Source organism: Chinchilla lanigera, unplaced genomic scaffold (genome assembly GCF_000276665.1).
Source record: "Chinchilla lanigera isolate Chin_1 unplaced genomic scaffold, ChiLan1.0 scaffold00018, whole genome shotgun sequence".
Lineage (NCBI taxonomy): Eukaryota > Metazoa > Chordata > Mammalia > Rodentia > Chinchillidae > Chinchilla > Chinchilla lanigera.
In genome coordinates this window covers 26,976,294-26,988,773 of record NW_004955419.1, presented here as the reverse complement: position 1 = coordinate 26,988,773, position 12,480 = coordinate 26,976,294, and the positions used below count along the sequence as shown (strand labels likewise).

At 43.9% G+C, this 12,480-nt stretch overlaps 1 protein-coding gene across 1 annotated transcript in view; it reads right to left on the bottom strand.

Moving 5' to 3' along the window:
- Positions 1-12,480, bottom strand: part of Gabbr2 (gamma-aminobutyric acid (GABA) B receptor, 2) — a 369,184-nt gene that overhangs the window by 253,144 nt on the left and 103,560 nt on the right. Inside the window, exon 2 of the mRNA XM_005382826.2 lies at positions 759-896. Within this exon, the coding sequence (XP_005382883.1) occupies positions 759-896 (138 nt within the window). The remainder of the gene's footprint in view (positions 1-758; positions 897-12,480) is intronic.

Genomic DNA, 12,480 nt, shown 5'->3' with positions numbered 1-12,480 from the left:
GCAGCACAGTGCCTGCTTGGCAAGAGCAAGGTCATGAGTTCGGTTCCTGGTACTGAAAAAATAAAAGAATGTATGGGGCTGGGGATTTAGCTCAGCGGCACAGCGCCTGCCCAGCAAGCGCAAGGTCGTGAGTTCGATCCCCGGTACCGGAAAAACAAACAAACAAATAGCAGCTAACAATGGTGAGTTCACCTACAACCAACTACTTATTCATTGGTGGAATGTTCAATAGTATGTCAAATCTTTTGTGGGTATTCAAATATACAGTGAATACCCAGGAAAGACTTCACTGAGGAGAAAGGCCGCTTGGTGGACAAATGATATTTCAGTGAGGAGGGAAAGTGAAGGGGCTCTGGTTAAAGGCACAGTGCTATAGGCTTTGAGGCCCCCAGGCACAGGATTTGTGTGGGGCAGGCACTGTCCAGAGGTGCTTAGCTAAGGGGCAGGTGGCAGAAGTAATCACCGTGGACAGGCACCCAGCTGGCGCCGACCTCCCCAAAAATTGGTTAAGGAGGCTGTGGTGAACACCGAGAGCTCTAACACCTTGTGGTGGCATCAGGGCTGCTTTTAAGGACCCACGGTGTGGACCACACCAGATCAGGATGGAGGGTCGGGCCAGGAGTTGGGAGGCCGGGAAATCATGCAGGAGAGTCTGGGCCACCTGATTTGAGGAACCACATCATGCAACGACCCATTCCTGAAGATGACTGGTGGCCAGCAAGGACAGTTTGCCCCAGCAGAAGTAACTCGGACTTTACCTGCACCAGGTTCCAGCCTTGGAGGGACTCAGCAATGATGGATGTGACAGATGGACAGACGCCTCCAAACACCATCAAATGGTTCGGCCCATATTTTATTGCATCGTAGAAGGCTTTCAGACCTTTTGCGTTGTCACACTAGAAAGCAACACACAGAAATTGAGGCCAAAATTAGACACAGTTCTCCTCAGGGGCCAGAGCCCAACTGTGCAGTCACACAAACCAGCTCTGCCTTGTGGGAAGCCCTCAGCTTCCATTCTCCCGTGGTTGGGCCTCTCATCAGCCCTGGGCCATGTGGTGAGCTCAGTAAAGTGTGACTTTGGCACTCCATCCTCCTCCCCCTAAGCACCTTCCAAACCCAGGATCTACTCCAGCCCCTGGGTCATTTTTCTAGAGCACTGAAGAAAATGCCTCCAAAATGCCTCCTGCTCTCTCCTTCCCATGGCAATTTATTCTTTTTGTTAATTTTTTATTTTACTAGTATATGTCTGAAGTACAAAATGACTGCATTCATCCTGGGGAGTTGGTACATGTACACAGAACATTTCAATTATTTTTACTTTCCTTTCCTTTTTCTCCCTCCCTCCTTGCTCCGTCTCTTGGTCCCTTTCCTGTTTGTGAATCCAGACCCTTCAGGATAAAAACAAACAGAAAATAACAAGTGTTGATGAGGATGTGGAGAAACTAGAATACCTATGTGCTATCAGTGAAATATAAGATGATTCCATTGAAGACAGGGTACAGCCCTCAGATAGTCAACCACAGAGCTACCACATGAGCCAGCAAATTTGCTTCTAGACGTGTACCCAAAAGAGCTGAAAGCAGGGACTCAGGGAGATGTTGTTCACCAGGTTCATGGCACTATCAGTCACAACAGCCCAATAATTTTGGAAACATCCCGATGTTCAACAGATGGATGAGCAAGCTGTAATACACACACGATGTCCAAGATACTATTCCACCTAAAAGGAGGAAAGTGCTGACACTTGCCGTAATGTGGATGAACTCTGAAGACAAGATGCTAAATGAAATAAGCCAATAAAAGGAAAAATGGTGTATGATTTCACTCATACGAGGTACCTAGTGTCAAATTCAGACAGAGAACAATTCCAATTTTAAAATTGGCCAAGTTGATGGTGGTTGCCAGGGGCAGGGAGTGAGAGTAATGAGGAGTGAGTGTTTAATAGGCTGAGTTTCAGTTCATGGCGATGGGAAATGTTCTAGGACTGGAGGGTGATGAGGTGGCCCAGCAAATGTACTTCATATCACAGCACTGTACACTTAAAGATATCTAACATGATAAACTTCATGTGATACATATTGTACTACAACAGTAGAAAGAAAGACAGAAAGAAAGACAGAAAAGAGAAGATAATGATGAATCTATAGGAAAGAATTTTTTTTTTTTTTGTCCTTTTGAGACAGAGTCTCACTATGCAGTTCAGGCTGGTCTCGAACTCACAACGATCCGCCTGCCTCAGCCTCCCGAGTGCTGGGATTACAGGCGTGCGCCACCACTCCCGGTGGAAAGAATTCATTTGGAAACACTTTCCAAGCAGTGCTCTTGCTCAGCCCAAGGCTGGATGCTGAGGACGCTTGAAGGCTGGGTGCAGACCCTGCCAAGGAGCTCATGTAGTAGACAGGAAAACTGGCCAATAAAGCAGATCATGGCACTGGAAAGAGGACAAATGTCCACGAGTGTTGGGGTCAGTCACGGCTTATGTCCCACCTTCTTGCCGCTACCTCCCTCATCACAGTCACATGCTCAGCTCTTCTCTGGACAGAGCCCTGGCTCCTAACCAGCCACCTTGCTAACCCTTGGGCCCAGAAAAGCCCATCCACCACCCAGCAGTCTGAGATTCCTTCTGCAAAACATAAATTTGTTTTCATTCTCCTATTTTCTAGGCACTTAAAGCTCAGATTCCTATTGGAATGTAATTCTCAAAAGGTTAAAAACATAATTCTCATGAAAACCAATAGCGAGTAAATGTCAACATTTTATGTAACTTATTGATAAGAGGAACTGAAAAGTGACAAAGATTCAAGAGAATTTGAGAAATAGGGATTTTTATGGCTAATAAAAAACAACAAGGAATAAGATTGTTAAATTAGATATAAAACTGAGTAATGTTCTATAGGGCAATAAAGCTATAATCTTTGGGGACAGAAAAGAAAATTATTGAAAACTAGCACATCTTATCAGTTGTAGACAATTATAAATATCTGGGTCTTAGCCTGCTAGGCAAAGATAAATCATCCAGTCTGATGACCCTTAGGCAGGGCAGTTAGCTAAGGCTATAAATATTAGCTACCTGGTCACCTGATCACATCTTTGAACATGTTTGGGATAATTTTCTTAACACTCCTTATCATAATTCGAGCCCCACAATCCAGCCCCTGCCTCCCACTCTGGCCTGATTTCCTTATACTGTCCTCACTGATCAGCAAGTAAGGTTCTACCAGCCTCCTTTTAGTTCCCTGAAATCAAAAGCAATTTCCTTCCTATCTCTAGGCCACTGTACTTGCTGTTTTCTTTGCCAAAGAAATTATTATTACCCCCCTAGCTCTCAGTATAGTCAGTCCTTATCAGCATGCAGACCTTCTCACCCAAAATGGTACCCACCTCATCATCTCGAAAGTATGGCATCACTATGTTAACGCCCTAACATTGTTCCTGAGATGATCTGATATCTTTTTGTCTACTTTTTGTTTGCCTTGGTATTGGTTGATTTCCTTAACTGAGATATAAGCCCCAGAAGGAAAAGGACCTTGTCATACTTCCCCAGAGCTTAGATGGATCCTCCATCAAAATTTGGTAGGTGTCTGCTGAATGCTGAGAAGCCTATGGTGCCATACCTCATTTTTCTTCCTTCTCTTTCTACCTGCATGTCTCTCCCCTTATCTTTGTCTGTCTCCACATTCTGTCTTCCTTTTTCTTTCTGCTTGTTCCTGCTTACCCTTTAAGTAACCATAGTATGGAACAGAGTAAGTTAGTATTTGTTAGTGTTTGGGATGCCCTGTAATGCCAGCACTGGGAGAGTGATGCGGAAGGATGGCAAGTTTGAGCCTAGCCTGGTTAACTTAGCAATTTAGCAAGACCCATCTCAAAACAGGAAAATAAAAAGGGCTTGGGGCTGTAGTTTGGTGTAATGGCCTTGGGTTCAATCTCTAGTACTGAAAACAGGGATGAGGAGGGAGGGAGAGAGAGAGAACAAATGAAATGAAACAAAATGAAATTTCCCTGAATGGAAATTTGATAGGAAAATTATCTCACCATGGTCCTGGCCTCAGACAGCACCCTATCCACTGGGGGCCATGAGACAGGGCCTGGCCGGGGTCCCTACATCACATAGGAGACGGTGCTCAGGACAGACCCAGGATGTGGGCACCCAAGGAACAGCCAGGGAAGGGTCTGACAGAAGGGGGCTCTGGAGAGTAGAGTCATAGGCAAATGAGCAGTACCAAGGCAAGCAAGGAGGCAGGAAGTGAGGGCACAGAAAAGAGGAAAAGGTGGCGGGGGCCAGGGAAGGCGAGCTCTGCATTCCAGGATAGGGGGTTTGGATTATGTCCTGTATATAACTAGAAAATAAATCAACTTTTAAATATTAATTTGGAAATTAGCTAAATTAATTTTTTGAGCCAAGAAAGACAGAAAAAGAAAAGGTAGAAAGAGAGAAATGAAAGAAGGAAGAGACTGGAGGAGGGACTGTTCTTGCTGTTTCTTGGGGTCCTTGATTCATTATCCCTGCCCTGTGACTGAAAGCCATGCGTCTCACCCTCACGAGCGTGAGCTGATAGAACAGAGCAGTTTGTGTTTTAATTGTTTCTACTGTGATTTACTGAACATCTCTCGTTTTAATACATTCCTGTAATTATTTTTCCTTGTTTTCTAACCTAGTCACAGTCACAAGACAGTATCACAAGATTTATAATCAAAGTTGCATTAAAATAACATGAAGAACAATGAACTCATTAATACTTATTAATATTTGTTTACTTAGCAAACATTGCCAGAATACCTAGTCTGTCCAAGAGATTGTATTAATAATGCTGCCCTAGCTTCTCACAAACACATACCTCAACTCAAAAATCAGAGGCTCTCTGACACCAGTATTTTAGCTGGAAGAAGCTTGCAATGTTCTCAAATGTTTGCCTGAGCCAGCGTTCACCACATGCAGTATGGTAGGCAGAGCTTTGGCCCCTGTGACCTTCACTCTTTGGTGTTAATCTTATGAACGTTATGCTTTAGGGAAAAAAGAGATTTTGCAGATGTAATTAGGCTACTAATCAGCTGCCCTTGAATTATCATCCAGGTGGGTCCAGCGTAGTCACAAAAGCCCTGGAAAGCACATCTCTTTGGTTGGTAGCAGCTGGGAAATCACAGCTGGGGAACCTGACATGGGTTTGATGTGTCATCTTTGGCTTGCCAGTGTAGAGGGCCACATGCTAAGGAAGTAGGGACCTCAGTTCTACAGTTCCAAAGACCTGGATTCTGCCAATAATGAACGTGCACGGAAGCAAATCTCCACATCAAGCCCTCTGATGGAACCCAGCCCTGCTGACGCCTTGGGAAGCCCTGAGTGTAGCAATCAGCAGAGAGCCACACTGTGCCCAGACCCCTGGCAGGGAGCTGTGAGATGATAAATGAGTGTGGTTGAAACCACTAAGTGTGTGGTGATCTGTCAAGCAGCCATGGAAAACCAATGTGCTCAGGTAAGAAGAAAAGTGCGAACAACAGAGTGAAGGTTTCCCTAGAGTTAAATTTATTCCACTGAAAGAACTATCCTCAACTTATAGATAAGGTCCTTCCCAGCTATACGGTGTTGATGCGTTTTTCTGATATTCAGTGATAGATCATAGAGGGTTTTGTTTTCAGTGTACTGATGTGGCAAAATAACAATGTTGGCACCCTGGCTGGGTTTCTGTTCTAACCTCCCCACTTTCCTTGTGGATCCAAGCAATGCTAACTAGCCCACACCCTTGTTTTCAGACGAAGAGACTGAGGAGCAGCGAGAAGAGATTTGTTTCCTGTCTTGCCAAGATTGGAACAGGAATATCTGGATTCCAGTTTGGACTTTCTAATAATTTAGAGGATGCAATGCAATAGGCCAAGAGAAGTTAAAGCTAACAGAATCTAGAAAGGACCCTTTCTCCCAGAAAAATGCTGCAATTCGAGACCTCCTCTCTATCAACACTCTTGGGTTGATTCAGGAGAAGCAACACACTGAAGACTGCGGGCTCATACTTCCTTGGCGGTCCTAAAGTGAGCACTTCTGCAGTGAACAGCAGGCTAAAAGTCCCACTGACATGGCTGTCCCATTGTGATGTTCTTTTGCCTTATCTTCATTTCCAATACTGTGTCTTTACCTGATGTGATTACTGCCCCAAAAAGATGGATTCCAGCTGATAGCAGCTGTCTTTGGGGCTGGTTCATCTTGGAGGTTACAAACTCAGCCCCGCAGGGGTCCAGGGCCCAGCAGAGATGCTCTGGAGCTAGTGACTTGAACTTGGGCTCCTTCCTTCACTCCGGTCAGCCCCTGCCCTTGTGTCAAGCTTAGACACAGCATCGGGCTCCACAAAATACTCAATTTGAAAAGAGGGTAGCTATGAAGGACATGACCCCAGCAGCCCCTGCCAGAATATGACTTTGTCTCCGGCCTTGGGAAGGACGGGTGAGCTCTCAAAGACAAAGATGGTGAAGCTCATACACCACGGCTGCGCACTGAGAGTTAATCCCCCACACGTCAGTTTGCCCTATCATCCGTTCACCACAACTCTGAAGAATTCTGCAAGTGTCAGTTTCCCAAGGGACTCCCACCCGACACTGAGGTGCACATTTCACAGCATCTATTCTTCCAGCTCAGGTGAAAGTCAATTTCATGTGTATTTCACATTTCACTCCTTCCTAAATGGTGCCCTTGGAGATGTTCCCCTAAAGGCTGTTTACTACAAACACTTCTTGTGGATCCACCCCTGCCTAAACCAGGGAAATGCTGGAAGCTTTTTAATACCCCATATAAAGGTGTCTGACGGCTCTTAGTGAGCTGTTCACTGAGCAAAACAATCATTCTCAGGAGTTATTTATAGCAAGTTATCTTTCGCCCATTTGGCTTTTGATGAATTGCTTCAGAGCCCCATAAGGGGACTTCCAAGCCTGGAAGAAAGATGGGCTTTTTTATGGTTTCCACCCTCATCCCCCAGCAATGTTCCTCTGGAAATTTCCCCACTAGCCTCTAGAAGGTGTTCAGACTAGCTGGCAAGGCCACCACCTACTACCTTCATATTCTTACCCAATAAATAGCTCAAAGCTTAATGGCCAGCCACAGCCCTGCTCTGTGGTCCTGCCACTTGGAGGTTGGTGCTGTTTCACAGCAGGACCTCAGGAACTTTGGCTTTCCCTCCCTCCTTCCTCATCTCTCCAGTATTTCACTGTGGCCTTTACTGACTCCACATCCACGGTAGCCCAGAGTCTCTACCTCCAACTCCTGTCCACCATGTCACGGCAGTAGCTTTTCCTTCCCTGTAAGGACTTATTACAGAGAAATTGTCCCCAGCACACACGGGCTCTTAAAATGCAGCACTTCTAAATGGAAATAGATCCAGAGGCCATGGAAATCAATTTTTTTTAACTGAAAAAGGAAGACTCCAGAATGAAATCTGTTTTCATTTAAATCTCATTTTTAGAGAATTAAAATACTTTTTTAACTTAAAATTTTCAAAGAAAATGTTGCTGAGAGTTAAGATGTAAAAATGCCAAGAAAATGTCAGAGTTAATAACAAGCCACTTGAAGCTGGGAATTACTTCCTACAGAGTTTCAGAATGGAAGGAGAATAGAGAAGTGAATATATCTCACCTGTCCAGTTACATCATCCCCTGGGGCCTCCCTCCAGAGGAGCAGTCAGCACCTGCTTCCATCCCGCTAGAGGCAGAGTTCTCCCCCTCTCACCAGGGACCTCATCTGTCATTTGACCAACTCAGTGCTTAGAAAGATTTTCCTTCCCTTGGCCTGAAATTGCCCTTTATTTTGCATTTCCTGTTCTGGGTTCTCATGCTAGAGTACAGGTGAGCAAACATTTCCCATAAAGGGCCAGAGAGTAAATATCTTGGGCTTTGTGGCCCTATAGTCTCTGTAGCAGCTATCAACTCTGAAGTCAGGGCAGCTATGTTTCAAAAAAGCTTTATTTAAAAAATAGGCAGCAGCTGGATTTGGCCCCTGGACCCTAGTTTGATCACTCCAGCTCTAAGGACTCAAGGAACAGATACAATCCTCCACCTGGACAAGAGCCCTACAGATCTCCAAATTTAGCCAGTGCAACTCCCCGGAGATGTGTTCAGGGTACACAGCCTTTAGCTCTTCTAATCATTCCTGTAGGAGATGGATCCTCTGCCATCTCGTAAATGAGTTATTCCCTAGAAGGATTTTGGAGGCACATGAGTTGGGCGAGTGGTCCTTAGGTTGGTCTGCTAAATACCTCCAACAGCAGCAAGGAACCTGAGGCTCAGAAAGATTAAATATCTTGCTCAAGAACTGGGGATGTGGTTCAGGAGCAGAGTGTTTGCCAAGCGTCCGTAAGTCCCTGGGTTCCATACCCAGCACTGCAAACAAAACAAACAAAAGAAATCAACCCCCACCATCATAACAACGATAAAATTTGCTCAAGGATTCAATTCCAGGGAATACAGTATACCTTCAGAGGACTGTTTTATTTTAATTAGGAATTCATTATTATGAAATACCTCACTCATAGAAAAGGATATATATCTGTATATCTACCTATCTATATATCCATATATCACATAAAATAAAAATAATAATACAAATGTACAGTATATCCAACACTCTGCTTATTCTGAAACTTCTGTGTGCCGACCTTGACACACCTCCTTCAGCAGGGGTGAGGTGTGGGGTGGTGAGTTTGAACTTGCTTTTCTTTATGACTTCATATGTATATGATTTGTAAACTCTATATAACTTCATTTTACTTGCTCTTTCTGTTTGTTTGTTTATTTTTGAAATAGGGTCTCACTATGCAGTTCAGGATGGCCTTGAACTCCCTATGTATCCCAGACTGGCCCCACACTTACAGTGATTCTCCTGCCTCAGCCTCCCAAGTGCTGGGATTAGAGGCCTACTGTACCAGGCCTGGCTTGCTTTTTCATATGTAAGTAGGATAATGCTCTCTGAAATTTGCCCTTTGGCTCTACCTATGTTTGTGAGATCTGTGTTGCTGAATATTGCTGTAGTCTGCTTGTTGTCATAGCTGTGTATGAATATGCCACTATTTATTTGTTCATTCCCCTCTCTCCGGACACTTGGGCTGTTTCCAGTGTTTTGTTTGCTTGTTGTGAGCAAGATAGCTGAAAATTTCCATACATATCTCTTGGCAAATGTGTGCAGAGTTTCTCTAGGGTATAAACCTGGAAATGGAATTGTTGAATCATAGGACTTGCCACATTTTCTCAAAGTGATCCATTTACACTCCCACCAGCAATGTTTGAGAGATCTCACTGCTCTGCATCCTTGCCAACTTTCTTTTTTGCCAGTCTTGTGGGTATTTGAGATCTCATTTCAGTTTGTGTGTTCCTGATTACTAAAAAAGGTTAAGCCATTTTTTCATACATTTATAGGCTGTTTGTACTTCCTCTTTGGGGCTGATGACTGCCCGTTTTTCTTTTGGGTTGTCTATCTTTTCCTCATCGATCTACTCAGAGCACTCCCAGCCACAGTGCCAGGCTGAATGAAATGATCACCTCCTGCATTCTAAGTATTGACTTCTGTTAATGCAACTTCAGACAGTACCCTTCCTGTGCAGAACCTACATCATACAGAGCTTACTGTCATTGAGAACTACTAAATCAGCATGCAAAGCACCTGTGAACCTTTCTGGGTGGTGAGGGGAGAAAGGACTTGACCAATTCCAGACAGCCACAAGATGAATCAAAATATAGATCTCAGGAATGCAGGGACGGCGATAAAGAGGAGTGATGGTGAGTGCTGACCCTACTTAACATGAAACGCCGGCAATCTGAAGGTAATAAGGTAACACAAAATTCAAAAGGCAGACGAGGGCAAAGGAATTGGATGATGGTTAATTTCCTCTTCTGTCATAGAATGGCTTTAATCGATACCATCTAAAATTGAAAACTGGAGTTTAAAAGCCAGAATTCTAACCTCACTGCTTACCATAATCTTTTATTATCCTTAGAGAGATATTTTAGAAACAAATATTTTCTGTAGTGATGGCAAAATTGTGTAACATCGAGCAATACCTTCTATTTTGTTTTTTCTTATGTTCTTCTGTTACATGCAAGTAAATAGCATTTAACATCATTTTAAAATAAGATGTAGTAATGATTTCTGCCCATCTCTCTACTTATATGCATAGAAAGATGTCCGGAATGATAGTTACCTAATGTTCAAAATTCTGAGTGATTTTTTTAAAGAAAACTCTCTTCTTGGTACATTTTGTTTTACTTGAATTTAAAAACACACACACATACTACTTTTATAAAGACAGGAAGTCATTTTTTTTAAGCTGGGAAAATTTCCATACCCAGGATGCTTTCTGAACCACTTATATCTCTTTTTCCCTGTTTTTCTGTGGTTGACTTTCTGAACCTGAGAACAGAAAGTCATTATCACTCATGAGGTTAAAAATTAGCCCATCATGATAGCCAACTGAATTAAACACATACTCTACTTTCTGTCACTGCTATTAATTCATTCACATGATGATCATCCACTAAACACTAGTAGCTATCCAAGAAACAGTAAGTCCATGGGACTTCTAAACATTCCTTGAACAGAATATATAATAAATGTGTATTGATGTGTTAAATTTGGAAATAAGTATAGCAATAATAATAACACAGCAACACTTTACATGCACTTATTTGTACCAGGCTATTCTAGTTGCTCTTTCTCTCAGGTGGAGATATATATATGTACATATATATATATCCACTTAAACCACACAACAGTGACCCAATGAACCACATCCTATTATCACCCACATTTTAATAGATAAAGAAACTTAAGGTCAGAGAGATGTGCGAGTCATCTGGCTGAAGTTGTACAGAGGGAGTAAGGGGCAGGATTGGGTGTCAAGCCAAGGAAGGTGAGTTCTTTAGAGTCCACACTAAATAATATCAGTGTATCAGCGATCCATTTTTCTTCCTGGGCACACAGAGAGAGCACAGTCTCTAACTTCCCTATCACATTAGATGTGAACACAGAGTCCTGGGCAATGCAATGCGAGCAAAGGTGATGTGAACCAAGCCAGGTTAGCTTAAGGCTTCATACTCTTTTCCCATCCCTAGTATGAGTGAGAAAGAATCCAAAGGCCTGGAAGCCCCAATCCTTATGGCAGTCATGGAGGGCACCCCCTTGTCAGGAGAGAAGTCATCGCAAACGGCTGACTTCACAGGCTCATAGCCTCCAGAGACAGTGCCTTCGGGATGCACTTCAACTTCTAAGATGAGGCATCCTTATACTAGGCACCCCGACCACTGACCAGGCTTGGTGGTAGGACAAAGGCTTCCCATCTGGCCAGTCGGCCATGGGTGATCTTTGAGCCCTATTGGTCTGGCTGAGACCTTCCCGGAGCTGCGCTGCTGCCACCCCAAGGCTTTTTCTTTCCTGTTTTCCCTTCACCAGTGTCAGATGAGCTCCTTCTCCCTACCTCCTTTCCCAGGCATCAATTTTGCTCTGCCTGGGCACCTATTACCCAGACACCCCTCCCACCAGCACTTGACTATGGCTTGAGTGAGAAAAAACCTTAGTATATGAGGCCCCTGGAATCTAAGCATGTGTCACTAATTAGATTATCAACTAATAAACATTCTTAACTACCTGCTGTAAGTACTTTGAAAGGTCAGGAATTGACACACCTGAAAACTCTTAGAGAAAGGTGAAAGAGGTGTGTGTGTGTGTGTGTGTGTGTGTGTGTGTGTGTGTGTGTGTGTGTGTGTGCGCGCGCATGCGCACGCAGGGAATTAAATTCAGGACCTTGTGCTTGCCAGGCAGGTGTTGTACCACTGAGCTACATCCCTGGCCCCAAACTTAAAGAGTTTAAAGACAGACAAAGAAGCATTAGGATTATGGGAAAAGGTAAAAAGTAAGAAAGTATGCCTTACATTTAAAACAAAATGTTCCCTATCATTCAGGACACTGACAGCAACCAGAATTCAAGGGACACAGTCAGATAGAGCTGAACTGGCCTGTCTTATTCCTCTCTGGCTTCCTGTTCCTAGCAAAGGGCCTGGCCCCAGACAGGTGTTTAATACATGCTGGTGGGCTGAATTACTGCTGCATGGCAAATACCATCCCTGCTGGTGGGGAGAGCTTGAAATAAAAGTAGTTGCCTGCATATAGCTCTGTCCCAAAGAGCTTATTAACTCCAGCCAGCTTGAAATTTTCACACCCCTTCCCTGGGGTGATGGACGGACCATCTGCTTCTAAAAGTCTCCCGAGAGCCAGGCTGTCCATCGTGAATACTGAGGAAAACTGGCATTTCTGTATTCTCCCTGAAGCTGTCACTCGGAATTCTTGGCCTGCTGGAGACTGAGTTATTTGAGAATGATGGAGCCATCGCACACGTCTCTCCTCTGCACTGTTAAAGCCAATTACCCGATTTACAAAATGTTTTTCAAAGACTGGAAGATACAAACTGCGTTCCCTAATTAGCTGTCAATAAGTCTCCCTCCAGATGCAGGTGTGAC